The sequence below is a fragment of the Lissotriton vulgaris genome, chromosome 1_1 (assembly GCF_964263255.1).
Source record: "Lissotriton vulgaris chromosome 1_1, aLisVul1.2, whole genome shotgun sequence".
NCBI classification, from domain to species: Eukaryota; Metazoa; Chordata; class Amphibia; order Caudata; family Salamandridae; genus Lissotriton; species Lissotriton vulgaris.
Window position 1 is genome coordinate 769,671,128 of NC_141685.1, and position 27,967 is coordinate 769,699,094.

General features: G+C 47.1%; 1 protein-coding gene across 3 annotated transcripts in view; it reads left to right on the forward strand.

The window, feature by feature from the left end:
- The window catches only part of PRRC2C (proline rich coiled-coil 2C), a 1,200,196-nt gene that overhangs the window by 385,019 nt on the left and 787,210 nt on the right, over positions 1-27,967 (forward strand). For all 3 annotated transcript variants that reach the window (XM_086955980.1, XM_086955997.1, XM_086955989.1), the window contains exon 11: positions 24,799-27,337. In XM_086955980.1, the coding sequence (XP_086812106.1) occupies positions 24,799-27,337 (2,539 nt within the window). The remainder of the gene's footprint in view (positions 1-24,798; positions 27,338-27,967) is intronic.

The window sequence follows — 27,967 nt, forward strand, 5'->3', positions numbered from 1 at the left end:
ACTTGTACTTCTATGAGCTAGTGCATACAATGGCTCTTGCACGCCGTGATGCCGCGCCTGGCCACACCAAATATCCATTTATTGTTTTTTAAAACGCAAACTCCGCACAAGCAGGTCTCAGAGTGCTGTGCACAAGAGGGTGTTCGAACACAAGACCACTGTGAATTAAGTAGTGACACAGCAGAGCAGATTGTTGATAATGCAATATCATTCCTTGATTAGCAGTGGATTCCCGGACAAGGAGTGTAAAATCCTCTGTGTAGAGGATGCTGTGGTGCAAGGAGGGCATACAAACTAGTTTATTTTAACAAACTGACTACACTGAATGGGGTACCTGTGCAACCTAAACTAGAAACAGTGACTGACACAAGAGACGTGGGATTAGACAGTGCTGCCGAATTAGGGACTAGTAGAAAGGCCATGAAGAGACAGGACGTACGGCTCCTACCCTGAAGAGCTGGGTGATCTCTGCCTTGACAAAGCACTGGCGGGGTCGCACAGCTTCCAATCCACTTATGGCAAGCATGTCTCTGAACCAGCGAGAGGAGAGCTTAGCCTCTGGCACAACACAGGAACCTCTGCCTCAGCACAGGAACCTCTGCCTCAGCAAGGATTTGGCTGGTGGTTACTCCGGCCTGGACCCAACCCATCTCTGCACAATACAGCTTCTCTTCAACTCAGTCACAGGACTACAGAACAGATGATTGCATTCTGCCTTTACTTCTATTCTGTATGGCATGGCCCTAACAAATTTAGCAAATTGTGTAGAAGTTAAAAAAAAACATTGTTATATTGCTTGCTAGAAAGATGATGTTAAAGGTGCAAAATTTAAAACATGTGGATAAAAAGATTATGCATAGAAAAGCACAGGCAGGATTTGTACAGAAGGTCAAAAAGGTAAGTGGTGTGTGTCAGGGTCCTTATGAATAACATTAATATGCCTACCTCAGATGTCTACCCAGAGGCCATCTTTTGTGTATCAAGCTGCTCATGTGTATCATTCAGTCAGGAACCCAATTCAAAGGATATTCAGAAAGAATCCATGTCTTACACTAACAGTGATCCATGACGTTTATATCAAATAAGCATACATATCTGCCCTATTGCATTGAAAAAGGCTTTACAGTAACTAGGCCGGACTGGCTGTTCTAGGCATCGGACGTTTCCCTGGGTGACTGGAAGGGTAGGGGGCTGGTTTAGTTTGTGTGCATCTCCTTTTTGAGGTGTCTCACTTACTGACCATTGTGTGTATTTTCAGATGCCTTGCACTCCTCTGTGATAAGCCTAAGGCTGCTCGACCATGCTACCCCTTAACAAAGCACCTTAGGATTGCCATAGCAAGCCCCCTGTCCACTCATAAGGGAGCCCCTTGACTCTTTACTCGATCAAATTTTTATATATCATATAAAGAGCCATTTTCCTACAGATGTGACCCTGTTTAAGGACACTAAGATGCTCCACGAAAAACGGATAATGACAAGGTAGATACATTTAACTTACTTTCATATGGCGCTGACCATATATTGCTCTATTCACTACAGTTTAAAACCGAAAACCACAACTGATTCAACAGCATTTACCCCTATAAACGCAACCAACATGAATGTTTCCGAAGGTCAAAGTTTGTGTACCTAAACCATTCACCTGTGACTGGAGATACTCTGGGAGCTAGACTACCCATCACCAGAAAGTGTTTCTCATAAATGGGAGAGGATTGTAATACCTTATCTTATCAGACTTCTTTTGGGTCAACTTTGAATATCGAAGGGAGTTCTGTGGTCTGTATTTCTTACAAAACGCTACAAAAGGATGGCCAGGTTTTACAAGTGAGGACCTCTAGACGCTGATCTTATGCTTGGCTGCCACCCCGGCAACAATGGTTGTAATTCTTACACCAAAATCAAGGTAGAACAGAATAAAAGGAGTAATCCTTAAACACTGTTGCCCAAAAACACACCTCTGAACCAACTAGGATGCCACCCAGAAAAATGTGGTGCTCCCATCGGTCTTGGTCATGATGTCCTGGTTAACTTGGTTTCATAACACTGACGCATTGACACCGACAAAAATCACAAATTATAAGGATGCATTAATTGTGCTTGCGTAACCGCCAAGTCCCCTGGAAGAACAAATACTAGGAGCGAAAAAAATGTTTAGGGCCTGTGGATGGTTTTCTCAAAGCCATATAGATAACTTTTATCACAGTGTGTGCGTCACTCAACATTGAGACTGTACATAATGTCACTTAAGTCTTGACATAAAGGCAACATTTCTATACTGTTTCTTCATTATCCCTTGCCCCAAAATGTCTATATTGGGGATGTGTTAGACCTGTCTGGCCTTTTGCGTAGTCCCTCCAATTTATTATTTATTTTGTCCCCTTTCTGCCCCTCATGCCTTTATGTTCGAGGCATGAGGGCTGCTGAATTCATATCTGTGCATAGATCGCCGCCTAGTGTTGGGTCCGGATGATTGCACATTGTTGTCCTGGAAGAGTCTTCGAAGTATCACGAGACAGGTGGCTCCTCCCCTGGACTACAGTGCGCATGGGCATCCTCTCCATCCCCAGATTGTTTTTTTCCGCCATTGGGTTCGGATGTCTAATCTTACTCCAGTTAATTAACTTGTACTCTTCTGTTCCTAAGGCCAAAAGGCCTTTTCTTAGCGTCGGTATTGTTTCGTTCGGTGCCTGGCCCTTTCAATTCTTCGATCGGCGTAGAATAAAGAATCTCTCGACGACTCAGACCCGGACTAAATCGACGATGGAACGGACCCCGTTTAAGTGGTGTCCTGTGTGTAATTCCAAATATTCGAACTTAGATGTGCACCCAGTGTGCAACACCTGCTTGTCTCCCGACCACGACGAGTCTAAATGTTTCGCCTGCTCAAAGTTCCGATCTAAGAAGACTATCAAACTTCGGCGCGAGGCAGTCGGCCCAACAGTCGGCTCCAGCACCTGCGAACATCTTCGATACCGGGGACGAGGAACTTTTCCAAGATGAGGAATGGCGGAAGATGGCGTTCCCGAAGAAATGTCGGAACCGGTGTCAGAACATGACTCAACTTTCGAAATGGACGAGCCAGACGAGGAGTTCGGCCACGACCAGGATGTCGTCGAGGTAGGGGACGACAAACTCCGGTGGTGAACCGAGTCCGCCCACTGCTCCGGGGCCTATCATTAACATTCAGCCCGCTCCGGCTCCGGTCGAGGCATCGCCGAAAGGCCTTAGCCAAGATCTGTCCTTTCGGTCTACAGCCCCGCGTCATAGCCAGGCTAAGACCCTTTCAAAGGAGCCATCGGTCGATTCTGTGAAATCGAAACCGAAACAGTCGAAGGAGAAATCGAAACCGAAACTGCTCAACATGGTGGTGGGTTCGACGTCGACGCCCGCCTCGAAGGTCGTCGTCGATCCTTCGACGCCGAAGATACCCGTCTGCGCCAACACTGGGATTCCGAAGCAGGGCCCTGACTCCAAGACCGTCGCCTCGAAGGCCTCCGCGCCGGTGCCCGCGTCCACTACCAAACATGGCGAGAAGGGCAAGGGACTTCCTGTCGGGAAAGGTCTGCAGCCACCACTCTCGGGACTGAAGCATGGGCTGGCGAAGAGGGTCGAAGCCGCGGCCAAGGACGCCCCGAAATCGTCGGCGCCGAAAGTCTGAGGCGCACCGCGCACTGAGGTCGATTCGACGAGCCCAGGCGAGCGGCCTACTCGGGCGTCGAAGAAGCACGAAGCCGGCACTTCCGCTTCCAAGCAGGCTGGATCGGCGCCGCTTAAGTTTGGCCTTCCGCCCACTGCACGTCCAAAGTCTCAGGAGGCTTCCAAGGTGGCAAAGGTGTCCTCACATGCACAGGTCGTGTATCATGAACCTTCTTACGACAACCAAACAAAACTGTTCATTGACTCGGAGTCGGGCAGGCTTACCGTCCACAACCGGAAGATCGCGCCTGAACACCCTTTGGAGGGTTGCAAAATTCCCCTCAAAAAGAAGATGGTCTCCACCACCTCCGGTTCTTGTTGAACATCTTCAGGACTACTCACACCTTGCTGTTCATTCTCCTACTCAAAGTGAGGAGGACTTAACTGCAGACTACAGCCAAATGGGCTTCACTTACAATACTGACACTGATCAGGATGTCTCCAATCAGTGGTCAGGGGCAGCGGATCAAGGCGGTGACCCTGATGACCCCCAGGTCACCCCGGACTCTCAGTCCTACAATGTCAAACAATCTCCGACTGAGGACACCGCAGCTTTCAATGCATTGATAGAGCGTGCTGCACTCAATCATGACGTCGAAATGCATGCTGAGCCAGTGGATGAGGACTTCTTATTCGACACCTTCTCCACATCTGAACGCTCCACCAAAACACTGCCCATGCTTAAGGGGGTCCTCAAACATGTCACAGCCATTTTCAAGGAGCCAACAAAAGCCAGGGTTATCAATCCACGGATCGACAAGAAATACAGGCCTGATCCAGTGGACCCCACCTACATCAAAGGACAGCTCCCCTTGGACTCCCTTGTAGTGGCTAATGTGTGCAAAAGGACTAACTCTCAATCAACGGGAGACGCTCCCCCTCCAGACAAAGAGTCCAAAATCTTCGAGGCATCGGGGAAGCGGGTGGCGGCGCAGGCCGCTAACACTTGGAGAATAGCCAATACACAGGCCCTGTTGGCTAGGTACGACAGGGCGCACTACGACACCCTGGAGCAATTGATGCAGCACATGCCTGATATGTACAGAGAGGCTGCTGAGATGGTTATACAAGAGTGTAAACTGATCTCCAATGCGTCCATCAAGTGCGCACTGGACGCAGCGGACACTGCAGCGAGAGCAATCAATACTAGCGTGATGCTGCGACGCCACGCATGGCTGCGCATCTCTGGGTTTAAATCCGAGATCCAAACTACTCTTCTTAATCAGCCGGTTAATCCGGACTTCCTGTTTGGACCCGATGTGGACACAACACTCGAGAAAATGAAAAAAGACACTCTGACGGCAAAGTCCATGGGGGCTCTCCAGTCACAGCAGTTTCGGAGCGGTTCCTTTCGTCGCTCCGGTAACGGGCACAGTCATCAAATGCACGAGTGGGAGATCCACCCATCGGTTCTCAATCCGTACATCCAGCAGTGGGGTCATCCGGACATCGACCTGTTCGCCACAAGCGAGAACGCAAAATGCCCAAACTTCGCCGCCATGTTCCCACACCCGCAGTCTCAGGGCAATGCGATATGGATGAACTGGTCAGGCAGATTTGCGTACGCTTTTCCGCCAGCCCCCCTCATACCTCTTGTGGCGCGCAAACTGCAACAGCACTCCATGACACTCACCCTGGTTGCTCCAACGTGGGCACGGCAGGCTTGGTACAACACGTTCCTGGAACTTTCAGTGGTGCCTCACCAGCGACTGCACCTCACTCCCAGCCTCCTCACGCAGAGCCATGGCGACATTCAGCACCCAGATCCACAACAGCTAACCCTTGCGATTTGGCTCCTGAGGTCATAGAGTTTGGATACCTGAACTTGCCTCCTGAGTGTATGGACATCATCAAAGAGGCCAAATGGAAGCGGTTTGTTATTTACTGCTCCAACAATAACATTAACCCGTTGGACGCATCTACGCAAAACATCATATGTTACTTGTTGCATCTGTACCAATGCAACCTGGCGTACAGTTCTATCAGGATCCATCTCGCAGCCATAGCCGCTTACCTTCAAAACAGGCAACACCTTTCCGTTTTTAGGGTACCTGCCATTAAAGCCTTCTTGGAAGGCCTTAAAAGAGTGATCCCTCCCAGACACCCCCCTTCACCAGTCTGGAACTTAAATATCGTTCTCACCAGATTCATGGGGCCACCCTTTGAGCCACTCCATTCCTGTGACATACAGTTCCTCACCTGGAAGGTGGCCTTCCTCATAGCTATTACATCTCTGCGGTGGGTCAGTGAGCTGCAGGCCCTCACAATTCAGGAACCCTACCTGCAAATCCATGCAAATAGAGTGGTGCTTCGCACCAACCCTAAATTCATGCCAAAAGTGGTATCGCAGTTCCACATCAACCAAAATATTGAACTGCCCGTTTTCTTTCCTAACCCAGATTCGGTGGCAGACAGAGCACTGCACACCTTAGATGTCAAAAGAGCTCTCCTGTATTACATCGACAGGACGAAAGACTTTCAAAAAACTAAACAGCTATTCGTTGCATTCTCTCCACAACATAAAGGCAACCATATCTCCAAATCAGGTATAGCCAGGTGGATTGTTAAATGTATCCAAATCTGTTATCAGAAGGCTAAACGCACACTAACAGTTCCCCCTAGAGCGCATTCCACACGTAAATTGGGGGCCTCCATGGCCTTCCTGGGTAATATTCCTCTAGAAGACATATGTAGAGCAGCCACATGGACCACTATACATACATTCACCAAACACTACTGCGTAGATGTACACTCCAAACAGCAAGCTGCTGTGGGTCAGGCTGTTCTCAGGACTCTTTCAGACTGCTGCAGCTGGCACGGGCACCCGCAACTAAGGAGGAGACTGCTATTTATTCTATGCACAGATGTGAATTCAGCAGCCCTCATGCCTCGAACGGAATATGCTACTTACCAGTATGCATCTGTTCTTGGCATGAAGGGCTGCTGACATTCATATTGCCCGCCCTCCTCCCCGGTGCCCGTCGCAGCTGCAGCTCTCAGAAGCATTTTCAGGCATGGTCATCATTTTCAGCATTACGCTCCATCTCTGCCACAATGGCGAAAAACAATCTGGGGATGGAGAGGATGCCCATGCGCACTGTAGTCCAGGGGAGGAGCCACCTATCTTGTGATACTTCGAAGACTCTTCCAGGACAACAATGTGCAATCATCCGGACCCAACACTAGGCGGCGATCTGCCACAATGGCGAAAAACAATCTGGGGAGGGAGAGGATGCCCATGCGCACTGTAGTCTAGGGGAGGAGCCACCTATCTTGTGATACTTCGAAGACTCTTCCAGGACAACAATGTGCAATCATCCGGACCCAACACTAGGCGGTGATCTATGCACAGATATGAATGTCAGCAGCCCTTCATGCCAAGAACAGATGCATACTGGTAAGTAGCATATTCCTTATTTTTGTGTTCACTAGATGTTTATGGTGTTGGTCTGGGGGATAGGTGCTCTTTCGCCCTCATAGTTTTTCACCTCAGGCCTAGATGCCTTTCCTGACAGGAATTCCCTTGGAGTCACAAAATGGTGCCTACCAACTGCCACAACTGTCATACCTGGGACCTGTCCCATAGGATAGAGTAGGGCATTCCAGAACCTTCTGGTCCCTTCTGGACCTCTGAGGGTCAGCCTATATAAGGCGGAATGCTGGTCAGCCATTTTGTCTTGCCAGAGAGGAACAGCTAGAGTGAAGGCTGAGGTCTGGAAGGGGTAGGGTCCTTATAGGGTGGACTACTCTACAAGGGTTGCCTCCTGACTGGGTTCACCACCCCCATTCCTGCTGACCTAACCAAGTTAGTCCCGTCCTGCTGACCCTGGACAGAGAGTTGCCTCAAGACAGGTGAAGGGGTTAATCCCAGTGGACTGTGGAGCAGCGGAGATCCCTGCTGTGGGAACAGAACGAGGAGTCCCCCTTGCACCTGCTCCTGTCCAGTATGGAGGGTTAGTGGGTTTCTGCCGAGACTAGAGTATTGGGGGCTCAAATGTGAGGGATTCCACCTCTAACCCCCCTCTCAAAGGTGCTGAAGCAGGCTCCTACCCTTGTGACGCCGAGGCCCCTTACCGGTGTCTGGTCGTGCAGCCTGTAAACACACCTCTCCACTCGTGAGGAAGAGGAGTGGGGTGTCAGGGTTCCTGGTGGCTGCATAGTTCTCCCTGATTCTGGCGAGAGCGGGACCCCTGGGGCGCCGATAGAGCTTTTGTGGCAGCGCCGCTGAAGGAAGGAGAAAAGGGGGCTGGTTGTGCAGTATCCGGCGCCACTGCGCATATTCCAAGCTGATCTAGCTATCCTTAACAGGAGGGGCCTAGGACCGAGCAGGCCCGCTGCGGAGCCACTACCCCCGTCAGGCGAGCGGAGCAGACTCTGTTCCCGGTCCGCTGACTTCCCGCGCATGCGTGATTGCGCCTTACCGGAGGAAACATAGTAGCCTGAGGGGAGAGCCTGAGGGGAGCGGCTCTGACGAGTAACTGCCATTGCGCCCAAGCGCCGTGAGTCACCAAGGAGGGCCCCTGCTTCCCTGAGGAGAGAGGGAGCGGGGAGGCCCGATTTTTCAGCGGGGAAGCTCACTTCAAGTGAAGGGGTGCGACTGGTGGCCAGACACTCGCGCATTTTCATCAAGTAAGCTGGGAAGCCTGAGGGGTGGCAGAGGAGGACTGTGCTGTACTTCCACTTGACTGGCCCAATAACGAAGGAATGGTGTAGCACTGGTTGGTTCCCACAGTCAGCAAGTGTAGAGGAACTGCTAGATAACAGTACCCTGTTAAGCCAAGTCAGATTATATATAACCCTCCTGTACTTTAGAGGGTTGGAAGGTGACAGAGGCCTAAACCAGTTAATTTGTATACTCTCTCACAGCCTCTGGTGCATGAAACCTATGTCCGCTTGTACTGAGAAAGGGTGGGGCTGCTTAAGAAATTGATATCCTGTGCTGGAGAATGCCAATCTGTTTCCTGGAGATAGATTGTCTGTGGGAAGTTTGTAATTAACTGACAAGGTCTTGATTTCAAAAGAAGATTCGGAAAGGGTTAATGGAAGTACAGTAATGCTGCACATGATCTGTTGAAATATGTAGATGTTTGCCTGCTATATGTGAAAAAGTAATAAGGTTAAGAGTACTGAAATGTATTGAACTGTATCTTCTGAAGACAAGAGCAAAGAATATTTTTATAAACAAGCTCGTATTTTCCAAAACATTGGTGTAGTGTCATTTTTGAGTGATATTGCATTGAATTACTGCTGGGTGGTTTGCAACCTTTACACATGTGCCTTAGAGATTGTCTTACCCTAGGCCAGGCTACCCTAGGTGACCTGACAACTTTAGGTTCCAACAGGATGGTTCAGAAAAACTAGATAATTCCAGTAGTTCTGTACATTCTTATCACGGTCTCTTTGAACACTCTGTGGTTGCCCAGGCCCTATTCTACGTGGGCGTCTCTTGTCTTTAACAACATCAATTCTTTTGAGAGAAAAACTAAATTGTACCTGAAGTGCTATGATGTATCTGGCCCAGTGATTTTATGACTGCTGCAGGCTTTTAAGTTCAAAACATCTGATATAAATTCCTGTCATTTCAGCAAAGCGTTCAGTCTGAATATAATATTGGGCTCGAGGATGTTATTGTTTGTTCTTTATCATTTTCCAGGTATCCAACAGTCTGTGTCCTCTTGTAATGTAGTATGAGATGACCGAAGGACCCAACTGGTCTTGGTCTCCAGAGCATTGTACACAGAGTTAGATGTAGAAGGGGGTCGGAAAACACTGAAAAGTCACTTGGGTACCACAGTTAGGGACCTTATTTGGAAGTGAGTCAGTTACAAAAGATTTTCCAGTGGCAGGGGCTCACTCAGGATGGGAGCCAACTTCAGGGCTCTTGTGTCCCACTGCTCCCAACTAGAAAATTGCTTTTAGTGAGGAGTTCAAATCAGGACGTGATTCCGCCCAGGCGTCGTCCGCGTACGTGACGTCAGCGAGGTCACATAAGTCCCACCCCGGTGCACCTGCGTCAGTTTTTTTCTTGTCCGCGTGCAACGCGGATCCGGTTCTTGCTCCCAGCCGGTTCAAGCCTTTCCCTTCGCTCTTGTGTGTGTTGTGGGAACAGTGTGCGGATTCCTTTGGGCCTTAAGACGTGTTCGTCTTGTGGACGTGAGATGTTGGCGATGGACCCTTGCCTCATTCGCATGTGGTGCTTGGGGGAGGATCACGGCCCCACTGATCTGCAAGGCGTGCCAACCGTTGAAGCCGAAGTCACGGGCGGAACGCCGTATGAAAGTTCTCTGCTCGCATGTCCAGATCGGCTTTGTCACCTCGATCAGCTTCGGCGGAAGGTTTTAGAAGCAGCCTTCGTCGTCCTCATCCCTCTCCTGTGCCGCAAGAGCGTCGCTCACCTGTCGGTAAGTGTCGCAGTTTGCCCCCGATGGCTGGTTTCCGGCCAGTTGGGGGTGTGGGCTCTCCCCCTATCCACCGTTTCCTGGTGAGGGTGCGTCGAGAGCCCAGATGGAGACCTATACGGAAGCTTTCCTGGCCTCTCCTCCTCCTCCTTTCCCTCCTGGGACGTCGGCGGATCCCTTGCGCTGTGCAGGGCCCTCCGTGACGTCGCCAGCGGCTCCGGCGCCGACTGGTTTGGATCCAGGCTCGGAGGATGTGGTGCCTTTGGGGTGCAGCCCTTTGTGGGTCCTTCCTTCGGACCACAGCGCCACTGCTTCGCCGCAAACTCCTGCGGGAGTCCCTGTGGTGACGCGGGGGTGCCGAGGCTCGGGTCACATCCCCGAGCCCCTCTCAGCCCTTTGGACAGGTGGCGACTCTGTCTGAGGCCGGGTTGACGCCGCTACGGTGCTGGCAGCTGCTGGCCCTGGCGGCGCCACAGGGGTCGGCGGACCCCTCTCATCCCGTCATGGGTCGAGGCTAGGTGGGAGACTGTGAGAAATCGCCATCTTTCTTGCATTGGTATGCCCCCAATTTTTTCTGACTGCTGATGTGTTTTGACTGAGTGTGGCCTGGGCTCCTGCCAGCCAGGTACCCAGGGCCTGTGTTCCTTCCCTAAAACTGTGTTGAAACTAAAACCCAATTGACTTCTCTGGCCACCTGTCAGCCCCTAGTAAATGGTACCCAGGGCATGGTGACCAGAGAAGACCCCCTAAGGGCTGCAGCACTTACTGTGCCACCTTAGGGGGCCTGTACCCTGGCACCCACACACTACCTTTGCAGGCTGAGTGCCTAAGTACAGAACTATAGAAAGAGTCGACATAGCACACATCCTGTGTCATGCCCACATACCCACTGCTGGCATACACCAGTCACCCCTCTAGCTGGGTGCCCTATGCCAGTGGTGTGGGCACAGGTGCATGAGCCCTGTGCCCCTACAGTACACAGGGCCATTCCTGGGCACTGTAAGTACAGTGATGCCATTAAGAGAATATGGTGCTTGGAGGTAGAGATTACAAACTCCACAACACCATGATGGCTACACTGAAGACTGAAGTTTGGTATCAAACTTCCCAGCACATTAAACCACACTGATGCCAGTTTGGGATTTAATGAAAAAAGCACCACAGAGGGCATATAGAGATGCCCCCTGAAATTAACCTACAACTAGTGTCTAGGCTGAGTGGCTTCTTTCAGCTGTCACCACCAGATATGTTTCTGGACACCTGGGTCGAGAGTCTGTTGCTCTGTCATGACATTTGGCATATGTTTACTTGTCTTAAGGGGGGGGTACTGTATTCATGACTGGCAGGGTGGCTGCTCGGCGATGTGCTCTGTTCTTTCTCCTTTCCCTGCGTTCTTGTACTGCCGTGTTGGCACTGCTCGTTATGGTGTTCTTTATCACCTTCCCTTTTTCTTTTTCCTTGTCGCACACAGTTCCCCTGCTTCCACAGTTTCTCTGCTGACCCGCGTTGTGGCGCGGAAATGTTCTCTGAAGAAAACTGACATAGGCGTGCCGGGGTGGGACTAATGTGACCTTGTTGACGCCACGTGCGCGGACTAGGCTTGGGTGGAGTCTCGTGATGCCGTCCCCTGGCGCGCAGGGATGCTATGGCAAAAGTTTTCCGAATCCAGTCTCACGCCTGGGGATAATTCTACGTGAAGGAATCTGCGGCTAGAATAGTCTCTACCAGATACATAGTTACTGGAGGTAAGTAACTAGTATGCCTCCCTCACACCAACAGCCTGCCAAAGTCCCAAACTGTGGTGTCTCAGACTGTCTTTGAGACAGACGTTTTCCACCATACAAACCAATGCAGAGAAGAAATCCAACAAAAAGAAAACTCCAAAAAGAAAAACCCAATCAGCCAAAGAAAGGGGGGAGGGGGGCGGGGGAGGGGAGAGGGTTAAACACGTAGGGGAGCGAGTCTAAATAGTCTGAAATACACCAAAGCAAATTACTACACAGGTGGGGTGGGGTGTGAGCAATCTGCTTACTGCCCTTTCAGATCTCCATTTCCAAAACTGCTCCGCATTCAGTAATGTCTTCCTGTCTGGTCTGCATTTCTGCGCCATTTGCAGTGCCGGTCTCTCATGGGTTCTCTAGGAGATTAATGTTCTGCATAAGAGGATGATCCTCTTCCCAGTCTGTGGTGATATCCTGGTCTGTACAGTCCGCCGATCTCTGCAGAGCTGCTTCCTTACTTGTCTGCAATGTCCGTCCCTCTGGGGAATGCTTTCGGAGTCCGAGCCCCTCGGTGTCCGGCCTGTAGCCCCTCTGCCGCCATACAGTGTTGCCCTGTTGTGTCCCCTCTGCGTCTCCCCGTTCCATTTTTCCAACCTCTGTCCGGGGCCTATTGCTGCGTCTGAGCGGTGGTTTCCCACTGAAGGGCCGTTGGGTCCTGGCGGCCCCGAGCAGAGGGCGTAGCCAGTGCCAGGCCTCCTCAGGTGTAGTAAAGAACATGGTCTTTACTCGATATATCACATTAAGCTTAGCCGAGAAGAGGAGCATGTAAGTGATCTGCATCTGTCTCAGTTTGTCTTTTACTGAGTCAAACTGTTTGCGCTGTTTCTGGACCTCACCTGATTAGTCCGGTAACACCATTGTTTTGTTGTTCATCCGGATTTTCCCTTTCTTTCGAAATTCCATAGAGGTAAAGGTCACGGTACTGATAGTTGAGGAACTTCGCTACCAGCGGTTGTGGTGTCGCCCCTACTGGAGGCTGAGCCCCTGGTATGCGGTGTGCCCTTTCAATGATGAAGCACGGCGAGAAATGTACCTCCGGGAGCGAGTCCAGTATCTATTGTCGCAAGTAAGCACCAGCATCCGTACCCTCAATGGCCTCCGGAAAACCGATAAAGCGGAGGTTATTTGTCCATGCCAGATTTTCAGCATCATCCACCCTCCATAGCAGGTCTTTCATGGCAACCGTCAATTCTGTGACCTCTTCTGGAGTGTATGCTTGCTGTCTTCCACCTCTGATATGCGCTGCCATGCCTGTGTGACTTTTTCGGAGACATTCCGCAGGTCTTGACGGAGTAAGTTAACGTCTATTTTAATTCCATCAATTTCACCCTCCAGCGCCTCCCTGGAGGACCGAATTGCTTGAACTAGGACGTTGTTTTTCGGCTCATCTGTGGAGGTCGATGAGGGGGATCTGTCCCTTGCAGGGGTTTGGCTAATTTGTCCAGCTTCCCCTGTTTATGCGTTTTAGGGTCTTTGTCTCGCGCCATTGGTGCTTGCCTCTCTCAATGTCTCCTACTTTTTTACTCCACTGCCGACTTCCACTTGTCTGGCTGTGGGTTCAGGGTCTTGTCTCCCCCTGCAGCACTGCTACCTACCTTGCTGTCTTCCTCCCCAAGACCAGCCAACTTAGACTGCTTTTCTCCACTTAGCTTTCCATCCCAGGGTATGCTCCCCGGCACTGTCCCTCCTTGCGTCTGTTGGCACCACCTACTGTCTTTTGCCGGGTCCACTTCACCATTTTCCCACCTCTCCAGTAGGCCTCGATCACCTGGCTAGTGGTGCTTATTACCAATTGCTGCTCGTGACTCATCAGGCACCACCAGGGAGGGTCCAGATCTTTCCTCACTCCTCTTGGACTGCCTCACTTTCGTAGGCGCACCAGTGTATGCTTCTTGTCCTCCTACAGGGCCTCACAACTGTCTGGCCTCCTGGACTTCCCAGCGGGGGGGTTCCTTTTCCCTCAACTTGCGCTGGCCAACGCTCTCTACGTTGCTCCTCTTCGGCCCTCAGCATGCTTTGAGGGCTGAGCTATGTGTGCCCTCCTCGGTCCTCCCCCAGGGCCGCTACGCTCCTCGTGAAGCGTTTTCGGCGCTCCCCTCCAAACGAGCACAACGCGGACTAACTCTTCCTCTTGGCTTCGCTTACCACTCCAGCCTCTTCCTCTGCACCCCCCTCACGGCGCCAGGGTCTGGTCCTCCGGCGCACCAGTGTCTTTACCGTGCACGCCGGCTCTCACTGGCCCAGTGTGCATGTTCGCTCTTCCCTTTGAGACTGATTCAAACTGTACTTCTCGCTGCATGCTTCTTTCAGCCTATTGAGCGTCAGAATGAGTAGTTTTAGGCCATGCTCTTAAGATACTGGAGTGTCACATCCACGCCACCCAGGTGTCCCCGGCACTCGACCTCCAGCCGCAGTCCTCCTCGCTGACGGGGCAGAGGAGTAGGGACAGCACCATCAAGGTTTGTTTTGTGCGTCCCGTGCAGTTCTCAACCTCCACTATCCCCTCCCTCCTCCCCGTGTCCTCACGGCAGCAGGCGATCTCAGCCGGACCAGGGGCCGCAGTGCAGCAGCGAGCCTCAGGTGCACACAGCCTGCAGCGGGCCAGTCCTCGGAGGAGGGGAGAGAAAAGCCCCACGAACCGATCCTTTGCAGGCGATCGCCATTACCTCCCTGCTTTCTCCGCCACCACAACTCAGTCTGGTTCAGCAGTGACAAGCTGCTCTTCCGCACTTTGAGCTACGCCATCACTCCCGGCGCAATCTTGCCTTCCAGGCGGGGTCTCCTCAGCGCTTCAATTTCCTAGTGATTGCGGACCAGCACTCCGCTCTATCTTCCCATTCTAGTTGCGCACACCGTTCCCCCACAACAGGGTTGTGAGTGCAGGTCATGAAAATATGCGTGAGCTCAGGCTTTCGCCAGGATCTTTATCGGGCTTGCGGAGCTCCGGCCGGCCAAGTCTAGTCTGCCATATTGTTGGCCTCACCCCCGCCGTATTCATATAACTTTTCAATGTCTGGGACCATAAGTTATAGATCGTTCTAGACTCACTATCTGATGGTTCTATTTCACAGCATGGTAGAGTAGACTGGAGAAAATGTGTTACCATTTCAATTCAACAGGAGATTCTTTCAAAATATAGTAACCACAGACAACTACATACTTTTACTATTCAGGTCCCACAAATCAAGCCTTTTTAAACCCTCCCTCTGACTCCTCCCCGCCACCTCCCTTTTACTCATCCCATGCCTCCTCCTACTGTTATGAGCTCCAAAACAAAAAAAATTATAAGTCTTTCCCTTCTATTTCTCCACTCTCCTTTTCAATCCAAATAAGACTAACATGTCCACCACTCAAAATTATTTCATATTTCACTATACTAATTCACCACTAATACTTTATGGGTTCCAGAGTAGTTTGCTACTCGCCAAAAAAGCACTTCAACACTTCCTTAGGGTTAGCAAGCGCTATTTAAATGCTTAACTTTTGACCAATTGTAACCCTTTGCTATCCTTCTCAATCCAAATAACTAACATATCCAGCACTGGAATGACTTTCATATTTCACTATACTAATTCACCACTAACACTGTATGAGTTCCAGAGTAGCGTACTACTCGCCGAAAAAGCACTTCAACCCCCTCCCCCCAATCAGGGGTAGCAAGTGCTATATGAATGCAAACCTTTTCCCCTCTTAATTCCCCCACTATCCTTCTCAATCCAAATAACTGACTAACATAGCCACCTCTCAAATTACTTTTATATTTTCACTATACTAATTCACCACTAATCCTTTGTGTTCCGGAGTAATGTGCTATTAGCCGAAAAAATTATTTGACGCCCCGTCAGGGGTAGTAAGTGCTCATATTACAATATGATTTTTCCAGTATTGGGGTGGAAAGCCTTAAAGGGACAATAGCGTTGTCAGGCCCACCATTTATTTTAAGTACAGTTTTCTGTCAAGGCTGCTAATCTTCGAAAAGCATTGGGGGAAAAAATAGGCTTTGAATAAAAGTGTACAGAGAAATATAATTTTTGAACCAGTAGACTTGTAAATATTTACATAGGGAAAAATAGGATTTTATAGAATCGCTTTACTCCAACTCTTCATAAGGATACATATGCACGATAAAACACATGCACTTTTCCATCGGCTGCTCACATGCCACTGAGTAGGTTAAGGAAAAGGTTATGAAATATGAATTTGATATGATGTGAACATTATTTTATGTATGCAAGACATCAATAACACCATAATATTTCTTATTTACATGATAACACAAAGGCAGTCATTTCAAAGGCAACATTACCAAATGAAAAATGACTTGTATTCCGATTTGTTACATTTTAGTGAACAGACTTAGCTGGGATAGGAAGATGGCATTATCAATCTATGGTAGTAGTAAATGCTTTATGGGAGAGATCAATAAGAGATCCCCAAAGTAAGGTACATACATGCCATATTGCCCAAAACGTTAAATGACATTGTGGAGTAGATATTCCAAGAGCCTGATATAATCATGTCCGAGATGGCAGATTACACTTGTGCATAGATCGCCACCTAGTGTTGGGCCCGGATGTTTACACTTGTTTTTGTCCTGAAAAGTTCTTTGGAAGTCACGAGATAGGTAACTCCTCCTTTGGATCATATTGCGCATGGGCATCGGCTCCATCCTTAAACAGTTTTTTTCCGTCATTGGGCTCGGATGCGGTTTTTGCGCTCCGGTTTGGAACTGAGGTTTGTTTCGGTGCGCAATCCCTCACCCTTTTCTGACGGTATGGTCTCAAACGCGTTTCCCATCTCCATGCGATCTCTATAATTTAAAAGTCTACAATCCCGATCGTCGACTAAGGCCTTCGGGCCTACCGTTTCCTTATCTTCTCGCTCATGAAAAGGACGCCATTTAAGAAGTGTTCTCGATGTGGGTCGAAGTTTCCCTTCACCAATCTCCATCAGGTGTGCAACCTTTGTCTCTCACCGTAGCACGAGGCCAGAGACTGTTCAGCTTGTGCCTCCTTCCGCTCCAAGAAGAAAATTCACACAATTTATGTGATTAATGACATTTACACTCGGCAGCCCTGCCGAGAGAGGAAGCACCATCTCACAACCAAAGGAGAGGCTGAGATTGGGAACTTTTCCTGGTAATATTCAGCACGGTAAGCCATACATTCAACCTGCAACAATCCTACTTAAGGACATAACATATAAATTGTGTGTAACTTTGAAGAAGGCGCTAGGGACCCACTTAGGGATATAATGAAAAGCTCGAGGGACTAGATGCCCCAGCATGCAACATTGGCAGTATGTAATCAGCTGGAATTACGAAGGGGCCAGATACCAATAAAAGCAATGAAAAACGAAAAACAGCACTCACTGCGCCTTTCATTCCACGTGAAGCAGTCATTGCACAAGAAGTACACAGACAGCAGCCTTTGAAAAAGAGGTTTTCCTTGAAACGCGTCAGGCTCAGCACACAGAACATTGCAGCAGGCTTAATTTAAAGTCCCTGATGGGAGGCGTACCGCTGTGTGCTCCTCTAAGCGCGTGGGCACTTTGATTAATGACACACACACACACACACACACACACACACACACACACACACACACACACACACACACACCACATTTTGACTAAGACATACTTGACATATTACTTCAATAATACAAAAAACTTTACACAAGAAAACAAACAAACAATTATGACCTTCTTGAATTGCAACTGATTAAATCAATATCCAATTATACGACTCAATTTTTCAAAAGGAGCAATAAACCAAATTTTAGCACATTACAGTGATAGCAAAAACTTAATTAAAGCTAACCTTAAACGACAATAAATGTTTCTTCTATTTCTTGTGCTCATTTTGCTTGTGCCGACGCGTTTCAAGTCAAGGGCATTGAGTACCTAGACTCATCAGCGCTTCCTCTTTTTTTCTGTTTTTAGTGTAAGAAAAAAGATATATTTACAATTTGGCTCTGCCACCTTCTCTTCAATATTTTACACCAACTTTATGTAGCACTTCCAATTGTACCTGAGTGATAAACTGGAGAGCTTTTCTGTTTTAGTTGCGGCCTCTCCTCAAGCTCTCGCTTTTGTGATTCAAATTTGGGGTTCACGTTCTGATGTCAAAGTGACCTGATTTTAAACCTATAAAACATATGAATATTTTTTGCAAAGACTTTCTCTGGGAAGTAATCTCTTTACATGCTGCTATTTAGCTCAGATCGTAGTGCCTACCTCGAATGTATTTTTCATTGAATTTAATGCTGGTCGCTACTCATTGCCGTTTTCTCAATCTATCGAGAAATCAATAGCTATTGTTAAATACCAAGTGACCTCCATTATGGACTCTTTCTTAAAAAGGCAAGTTTGTTGCACGTAGCTCGCGGGTCACCGTGTCACGCATGTTTTACGGAGCGGTTCCATTTAACTCCAGGAGTTGGTGGTTCCCGTGCTACTCATTACTAATAAGAACAATTGCCATAATGGCGTCTCGGGGGCCAGAAAGCCATTACCCTATCAGTATGGCAGACAAGGTCGAATTGAGGCCCTGCTATCAATTGCCCTGAATTATGGGAAATGTAGTGCATGTTTAAGGGAAGTGGCTCTATTAAGCTCAAGTGATTTCTGACATCTTAGATATAGGAAAAGAAAAGGGATTCTTGGGACCTAAGGAACACGATTCCCTAGTGAAGAAATTTCCTAGAACCCCAATTCTATATTTCTTTCCTAAAATTCATAAAAATCTCAATGACCCCCCAGGCAGGCCAATAGTTTAGGGATGCAGCTCTTGCTTAGAACCCATCTCTAAGCACGGGAACCACCAACTCCTCGATTTAAATGGAACCGCTCCTTAGATGGGGTACTACAACTCCCATAATTCAATCCACCAGCATAAAAGGGTAGAAATACTGCTTCAAAGATGTCCGCTTTCAGTGTTCGTGAAGCAGTGAACCTCACCCTTGCATGCCATGAAGGTAATATTTTGTGGATTTCAGCCTAAATCGTAGTGAAGCCAGTTGCCGTTTGAACAGACACCTAAAACTGGTTCCTTTTTTCGCATTAGGTATTGTGGAATTAAAGAACACAGCCCCAAAACAGCGCAATTCGTGAAAGGGCTTTTATAAGGTATGCGAATGCACCGTCTGTTTCAAACGCGGTTTGTGGTTTAAAGTGATACAAATGTAGCGAATAGGAGTATTACAATTACACCTTTCTTTCGCCAGCTTGCTCCTCTAAACGGATGCGGCTGAGGAAATGAATAACACTTGAAGATTTTCACCTTGAAGTAAAACAAGCCAACACGGTGACATGTGTGGTACGTGCAACACATTTGCATTTTTAAGAAAGTCCATAATGGAGGTCGCTTGGTATTTAACAATAGCTATTGATTTCTCGGTACATTGAGAAAACGAAGGCATTGCGGCCCCTCTGACGGCAAGAAGTAGCGACCAGCGTTAAATGAAATGAAAAATACATTTGAGATATGCACTACGATCTGAGCTAAATAGCAGCACGTAAAGAGATTACTCCCTAGAGAAAGTCTTTGCAAAAAATATTCGTATGTTTTACAGGTTTAAAATCAGGTCACCTTGACATCAGAACGTGAACCTCAAATTTGAATCACAAAAGCGGGAGCTTGAGGACAGCCTGCAACTAAAACAGAAAAGCTCTCCAGTTTATCCCTCTGGTACAATTGGAAGTGCTATATAGAGTTGGTGTAAAATATTGAAGAGAAGTTGGCAGAGCCAATTTGTAAATAAAAATCTTTTTTCTTCCACTATATACTGAAAATAGAGGAAGCCCTGATGAGTCTAGGTACTCAATGCCCATGACTTGAAGCGCGTCGGCACAAGCAAAAGGAGCAGAAGAAATAGAAGAAATGTTTATTGTTTAGGGATAGCTTTAATACATTTTTTGCTATCAATGTAATGTGCTAACATTTGGTGTATTGCTCCTTTTGAAAAATTGAGTCGTATAATTGGATATTAATTCAATCAGTTGCAATTCAAGAAGGTCATAATTGTTTTGGTTTTCGTGTGTAAAGTTTTTTGTTTAATTGATGTGATATGTCAAGTATGTCTTACTCAAAATGTGGACTGTAAATGAGTTTATGTAAATATCTGTATATATATATATATATATATTTGTTTGTAAAGATTGTGTAAATATTTTCTCCTTTACAGACCTATGAAAATATGAAAAAATACAAAAAATGTAAATCAAAAGGTGTAAATAAAAATACCGGTGCAAACAAAAAAGAATTGTGTTTTGACCAATTAGCAAGAATAGCTTAAAATAGTTTAGTGGTATAGGCAAACTTGTTGTTTTTTCATTGTTGTTTGGCCCTTAGGAATGTGGTCTAAGCAGGACCAAACTCCTTAGCTTTTCAAAGGAATCCATAATGCAGCATCTACCAGACAATATAAAATAGGGCCAATGAACTCATACAGGAAGTAATACTTCCATCCATTGTGCCCTAGATACCGCAGATACCGTTTCAAGGGCAATTAACACCAGCGTCCTTTTGCGTAGGCATTCCTGGCTACGTATTTCAGGTTTCAAACCTGAAGTCCAAAATTCCATCCTCAATCAACCATTTGATGAGAAAGACCTATTTGGCCCTAATGTCGATGTATCCCTAGTGAAGATGAATAAAGATACCTACACAGCTAAATGTATGGGAACCTTGCAGTCGCAAGGTCCCAGACGTTCTTTTTGTTCATCCTACAGAGGCAACACAAGAAGCTACTCTTCAGATAGCCCCTCCACTTCTTATAAGACCCATAGCCAATCCTCCCTCACTAGGGGCTGCCAAATAGGGGGTTACAAGGGTAACAATAACAAAGGCAGAGGCAAGACTAGCAACTCCCGCTCTGCCTCCACCCCTTCCCAATGACTTTCCTCCACATCCCCCTCACATTCCACTCCAGTGGGGGGAAGACTACAACAATTCCTTCCTGACTAGACCAACATCACATCAGACAGGTTGGTGTGACAAGTTATTCAATTAGGTTACTGTCTTGAACTAACATCTACCCCCCCAAACATACCACCCAGACAGCGTCCAATGTCACAAGAACACCTATTAATGCTAAAGAAAGAAGTAATATCCTTACTAGAAAAAAGTGCAATAGAACCATTTCCTCTGCACCAACAAAACAAGGGATTTTAATACCTATACTTTCTTATCCCAAAAAAGGACGGCTCTCTAAGGCCTATTCTAGACCTCAGACCCTAAACATATACTTAGTCAGACCATTTTCACATGTTCACACTCCAACAGGTCCTTTCTCTTCTTCTTTTACAAAATTACTTTCTTGCTACTCTATATCTTAAGGACGCATACTTACACATTCCTATTCACAAGGCTCACAGGAATAATCTCCGATTTGTAATAGACTGTCAGCACTATTGATTCAAAGTACTCCCATTCGGAGTCACATCAGCAACAAGAGTATTCACCAAGTGCCTAGCAGTAGTGGCAGCACATTTAAGACAACACATCCTCGTCTTCCCATATCTAGAAGACTTGCTCATAAAAGCCAGCTCCTACAACCAGTGTGTACAATACACTCATGCCACTATCCAACTGCTTCATGACTTGGAGTTCACAATAAACCACACCAAGTCCCATCGGCAGCCAACCAAAGTACAACAATACCTCGGTGCCACAATAAACACCTCAACAGCGCTAGCTTATCCTTCTTCGGCAAGCTCTTCTCACGAAGTTTCAACCGCAACACTCCCTTCCAGCACGAGTGTTCATGCAGCTTATAGGGATGATGGCCTCTTGCATTTTTATAGTGCCCCATGCAAGACTACAAATGCGTCCTTTCCAAGAGTCCTTAGCACGCCAATGGAACCAGTTTCAAGGTCAATTAACAGATCTAGTGTTCCTAGAGCCAGTTCCTCAGATAGTCTTGACAGCGGACGCATCACTCTCTGGCTGGGAAGCCCACCTACTACAACATACCATGCAAGGCATGTGGACACCACAACAAAAGTTACTCCATATCAACCACCTGGATTTACTAGCCAAATTCCTAGCATTAAAAGCATTCCAAAAGCAAATATCAAGCAAGGCTGTGTTAGTCCGCACAGACAACATGACAGCCATTTATTACATACAGAAACAGGGCGGAACACACTCCCTGCAACTCTCTCAGCTAGCACAGGACATATGGTGGTGGGCTATACCCCAAAACCTATTCCTCTTAGCCCAGCATGTTCCAGGAGTACAAAACACCATAGCAGATCTGTTAAGTCATCAGACACAACAGATCCCAGAGTGGGAACTTCATCCGCAAGTTCTTCAACCATTCTTTCAGATGTGGGGACAACCTCAGATAGACCTATTTGCCACCCACAAAAATGCCAAATGCCCAAGCTTCGCTGCCAGATATCCAGACCCACTGTTCAAAGGCAATGCGATATGGATGAACTGGTCAGGCAAATTTGCGTACGCTTTTCCGCCTCTCTAACTCATGCCACTAGTAGTTTGCAAACTACAGCAGGTTTTTCTAACCCTCATCCTAGTTTCTCAAACGTAGGCCAGACAGCCGTGGTACACCACACTGCTACAACTCTAGTACCGCACCAAAAACTATACCCATCTCCACGCCTTTTATCCCAGAGAGATCAGACACCCGGACCCAGCTCAGCTCAACCTTGCGATCTGGCTCCTGAAATCCTAGTATTCGGATAGTTTAACCTTCCTCCTAACTGCATGAACGTCATAAAAGAAGCTAGATGTCCAGCCACTAGAGCATGCTATGCAGCTAAGTGGAAACGCTTTGTAATATATTGTCACAACAACAATATTAATCCCCTAGATGTGTCTATTCAACACATCATAGAATACTTATTACACCTCCAAAGATGTAACTTAGCCTACACGTCTGTTACACTGCATCTTGCTGCCATAGTAGCATATCTACAAAATAGACTACATCTATCTCTGTTCAAAGTGCCTGCTATTAAAGCCTTTATGGAAAGCCTCAAGAGAATAATTCCTCCCAGAGTACCACCTTCACCAGTGTGTAATTTGAACATTGTTCTCACACGGTAATGGGACCTCCCTTCGAACCTTTAGATAAATGTGAACTACAATTCTTAACATGGAAGGTTGCGTTCCTAGTAGCGATTACTACTCTACGGAGAGTTTGGTGAACTACAAGCACTAACTATTCCAGAACATTTCCCGCGTTTGCATCATAATAAGGTTGTTCTCTGTACTAATTCTTCCCAAAGTCATTTCTCCCTTCCACCGCAATCAATATGTGGAACTGTCCGTTTTCTTATCGCAGCCACAGACAGTAGCAGAAAGAGCTCTTCATACCCTAGATGTCAAGAGCATAGTTATACTACATTGAGAGAACACAACCCTTTCGTAAGACCAAACAACTTTTTTTTTCTTTCTCACCACCACACAAGGACAACCCTTTATCAAAATCTAGGTTAGTTAGATGGATTGTCAAATGCATACAGATTTGCTACCACAAAGCTAAACGTACGTTATCTGTTCCTCCAAAAGCCCACTCTACAAGGAAAATAGGGACTTCAATGTCATTTTTGGGGAACATTCCCTTAGATGACAACTGCAAAGCAGCTACCTGGTCTACACCCCACACATTCACAAAACTCTATTGTGTAGATGTGTAGACTAGACAACAAGCTTAATGTGGGCCAGGCTGTTCTCAGAACACTATTTCAAACTACTGCAACGGACAGGGGTGGTCGCCGCAAAGAGTGGGTACTGCTAAACAATCTATGCACAGTGTATAATCTTCAGCTCATATGCCTCGAACGGAAAATGCTTCTTACCAGTATGCATCTGTTATTGGCATGTAGAGCTGCAAAGTTGCACACACCCACCCGCCTCCCCAGCTACCTTTATCTGTTCCAGTATTATCTTAATTAGATACAGCTTACATGGACATCCTTCCTTTTCTTGCAAAGCTCCATTTCCCTAATGGCGGAAAACAATATAAGGATGGAGCCGATGTCCATGGGCAATGTGATCCAAAGGAGGAGTCGCCTATCTCGTGACTTCCAAAGAACTTTTCAGGACAAAAACAAGTGCAAACATCCAGGCTCAACACTAGGTGGCGATCTGTGTACAGTGTGTATCTCTGCATCTCAACATGCCAAGAACAGATGCATACTGGTAAGTAGCATTTTCCTTAACTGGTCACAAAAGCTTGCAAATAATTTTGTCAGCCTGATAAAGGTATTGATTGGTTGCTTTCTTTGCAATGAATACTTATATTAGTCTTTGCTTGAAACCTGACCACATCACACACACCCACAACTCAAAACATGGAACACTACAAGATAAAAAAATGTCTTAAGGTGACAAGAAGTGGTTTCATTATTGACTTGGAACATTTATTGATACCATCTTGATTTTCCTTTTGTTGGTGCTGACTTTATTCCATACAAAACAGTACTCTCCAAAACCCACCCAGTATGTGATGGAATTGTGTACATAATCTGACTTTCTAACAAGCTGCAACCACTGTTACAGATAGGTAACATTTTTCTTTTTCTTTTTTCTTTTTAGCATGATCCTAGGGTTATAAATCAAATTAAGATCCTATAAATAGGCAGGACACCAAAGTTGTAGACATTACCTTGAAAGTATCGTCTTGGAGGTTGCATTTTGTAGTGATTTAGTGAACCAAGTCTAGCAGTTCTGCCAGTGTCAAGGCTGCTGAAGTGCAAAGGCACATCTTACTTGCATCTTTTAAGGAACTGTCTGGAGATAGTCTCTTTTGGACATGTGTAAAATAGATTAGAAAAAAAAATTCTCCCAAGTTTCTGTGTATCAGCCTGTTACCACTTTTGTTTCAACTTTAATATGATTGTAAACATTTTTATGCTCCTGAAAATTATAATTTTTTCCCCTCAATCCTATAGTCCACACCAAACCCCAACCGCCTGGCTGGAGCAGCAAGACTGGGTTCCTTTACCTCAAAGCCAGACGAAGATGAAGCCTGGAAACAAAGGAGACGGCAACCGGGGGACATGTCTGCCTTGGTCGAACGAGCTCGTAAGCGACGGGAGGAAGAGGAACGAAGAATGGAAGAGCAAAGAAAAGCTGCTTGTGCAGAGAAGCTGAAACGTCTCAATGAAAAACTTGGCATTGTTGAAAAACCTACAGTAGAAAAGCAACCCCATGAGTCTGAGCCTATCGGAAGAGTGCCATCTGATTTGGTGGCATTGCCGAATCAACAAAATGAGACTGAAAAGGTGGATAAGTTGCCCCCAGAAAATCAGTCCGTAGAAAGCCCCTCATTGGACTGTGAGCCAGTTGAAAAAGTAGTCGAGGAGATCATATCAGTGGCTAAAAAACCTTCACAAATGGAGCAGATTAAGAAATCTCAATCAGAGCTATTTGATGATATGACCCATCAAGATCAGACATTTTCAATTGCACTCGAAGAAACTGAATCAATGGAGAAAATATCTCCTGATAATGAACCATTAGAAAGTATATCCCATGGCACTGTTCCGCTCGAGAAGATGCCCCAGATGTTGCATCCAGTGGTTAAACTATTTTACAATCACAAATCAGTAAATGAAATCTCACAAAAACATGAGCCAGTAGAACAACCTCCTTTAGAAGCTGAGCATGTGGAGCAGGTGGGCCAAATAGAAATTAAAAGATTATCTTTTGAGTCGGGGGTAGCAGAGGAAGCTCAGCTGCAGAGTAGTGTGCTTAAGGCGGACACATGCTTGGAAAATATGCTACCAGGGGTTTTGCCGTCGGACAATATGACTCTGGAAACAATTTTATTTGAAAGCAATGCTCCATTGACACTGATGCTGGAAGGTCCACCCCAGGTGCCTCAATCCTTGGAAACTTTGCCCCAGGACTCTATGGAGCTTGAAAAGCTTCCCAAGGAATCTTTACTACTGGGAAACATGTTGCATGCAGGTGAGCCAATTGAAAAGCCATCCCAGGAACCTCTGTTCAGAAGATCTAGCCAGGATAATATGGCAGTGAATAGATCCTATCTTGATATGAAGGTGGTTGATAGATCTCCCCAAGATATGATGCTGCCCGGGAGACTGCACCAGGAGATGATGGTTCCTGAAGCACATAAGCAGGATCTAATGTTGCCAGATCAGCCTCAGCAGGCTATGGGTCCATTGGATAGAGAACACAAGAAAACTAGTCTCCCAGGTACATTGCACCAAGAAAGAAGCCTGGATAGACCACAACAAGAGTTGAACCTATTATATAGACCTGCCCCTGATAAGTGCTTGCTGGATAGAATGCATCAAGATAATATGGTACTGACAGATGCTTCTCAACATGATAAAACGCAGGGAGATAGATCACACTTGGATATGATTCTGCCAGAAAGAATGATCCAGAATACAGTGTCAGATAGAGAACACCATGACATACTTCAGAGACCGTATTCTGATGTGAGGCGTCCAGATAGACCGCTCCATGAGGTGACTCTACAAGAGAAACGACTCCAGGACACAGTACAGCACGACAGACAAAGTCGTGATGTAGTGTATTCAGATAGACTACACCGGGACATGACGACTCCTGATCGATTTCGCAAGGACATGGCTCCCACTGATAGAACTCGCAGGGATGTGGGCCCTCTGGATTGGACCCGCCGGGACACAGTGCCTTTTGAAAGACCTCATCGGGATATGCTGCACTCTGAAAGACAACGTCGTGATATGGGCCCACCTGATAGGCCACACCAAGCTTCATTGTTGCAAGAAAGGTTTCACCGTGAAACTTTTGTTGACCGTTCACAACAAGAAATGTTTAGAGAGAGGCCAAACCGGGACACATTTCTTGAAAGGCATTCGCATGAAAGACCACACCAATTAGCGACCTCCCTTGAAAGACTGCCACAGGGAACGACTCTCCAGGATAAGTCATCCATGGTTACATCGTTGGAAAGGCCACCCCGCGTGGCGACGCCCCAGGAAAGGCCACCCCGCGTGGCGACGCCCCAGGAAAGGCCACCCCGCGTGGCGACGCCCCAGGAAAGGCCACCCCGCGTGGCGACGCCCCAGGAAAGGCCACCCCGCGTGGCGACGCCCCAGGAAAGGCCACCCCGCGTGGCGACGCCCCAGGAAAGGCCACCCCGCGTGGCGACGCCCCAGGAAAGGCCACCCCGTGTGGCGACACCCCAGGAAAGGCCACCCCGCGTGGCGACGCCCCAGGAAAGGCCACCCCGTGTGATGACCCCACAAGAGAGGCCTCCACAAGTTATAACTCCACAAGACCAGCATCTTCAAGCATCTGCTCAGATGGAACAAATTCCCAGGGAAGAGCCACATTCAATATCCTATGAAAGTCCACATGTGAAGGAAACCATGATTGAGCCTGCTAATCTTGAAAAGGAAAGGAAGTCTGAAGAAAACATTGCTGAGGAAGGTGAATGTTACATTAATGACGGCGAGCTATGTCAGGATTCAGGTGAGATGCATTTTAATTTTTCTCTTCTCTAAAGCAGTTGTGAGAGCATTAGCCACTTCCTGTTAGGTTTGAGGAACAAATGCATCATGGAAAGTATGCTGTCTGTAAATGACATTGCGCTACCACATCATGCTTTAGTAATGTTTATTAAAAGTGGGAGTTTTAAACATGAAGCAAGAAACCTTCCTGCCCCCAACCTTATCAGAATGCTTTTTGTTAACGAAGAGGCAAGTTGTGCGCTGTGTGTGTCCTATATATGGTCTAGATTTTTATACATGGAGCAAATCAAACAAGCAGTTTTTTGTTTACAGCAAGAATGCTATACTCACGTACTTGAAAGTTGTCTTTTGTGATAATGAAGAAAATGGTGACTTTGTGATCTAAAATGTTTTCCTAGGCTCAGACACTTTGGTCAGAGAGAGGGTGGGAGCACACTGCCTCAAATCCCAGCACTCCGTTTGCCTCAATGCATCATGATAAATTAGTTTATCACCCTTGTTTGTGCAGTAAGTGCTGTGCATCTCTAGACTTCTTTCAGGATAGTGGTCCTTCAGTAGAGAGCAATACATTATTTCAGGGGTGCTGAAATTGCTGCCCCAATTCTAGACATCTGACTGATGCACCTGTGCC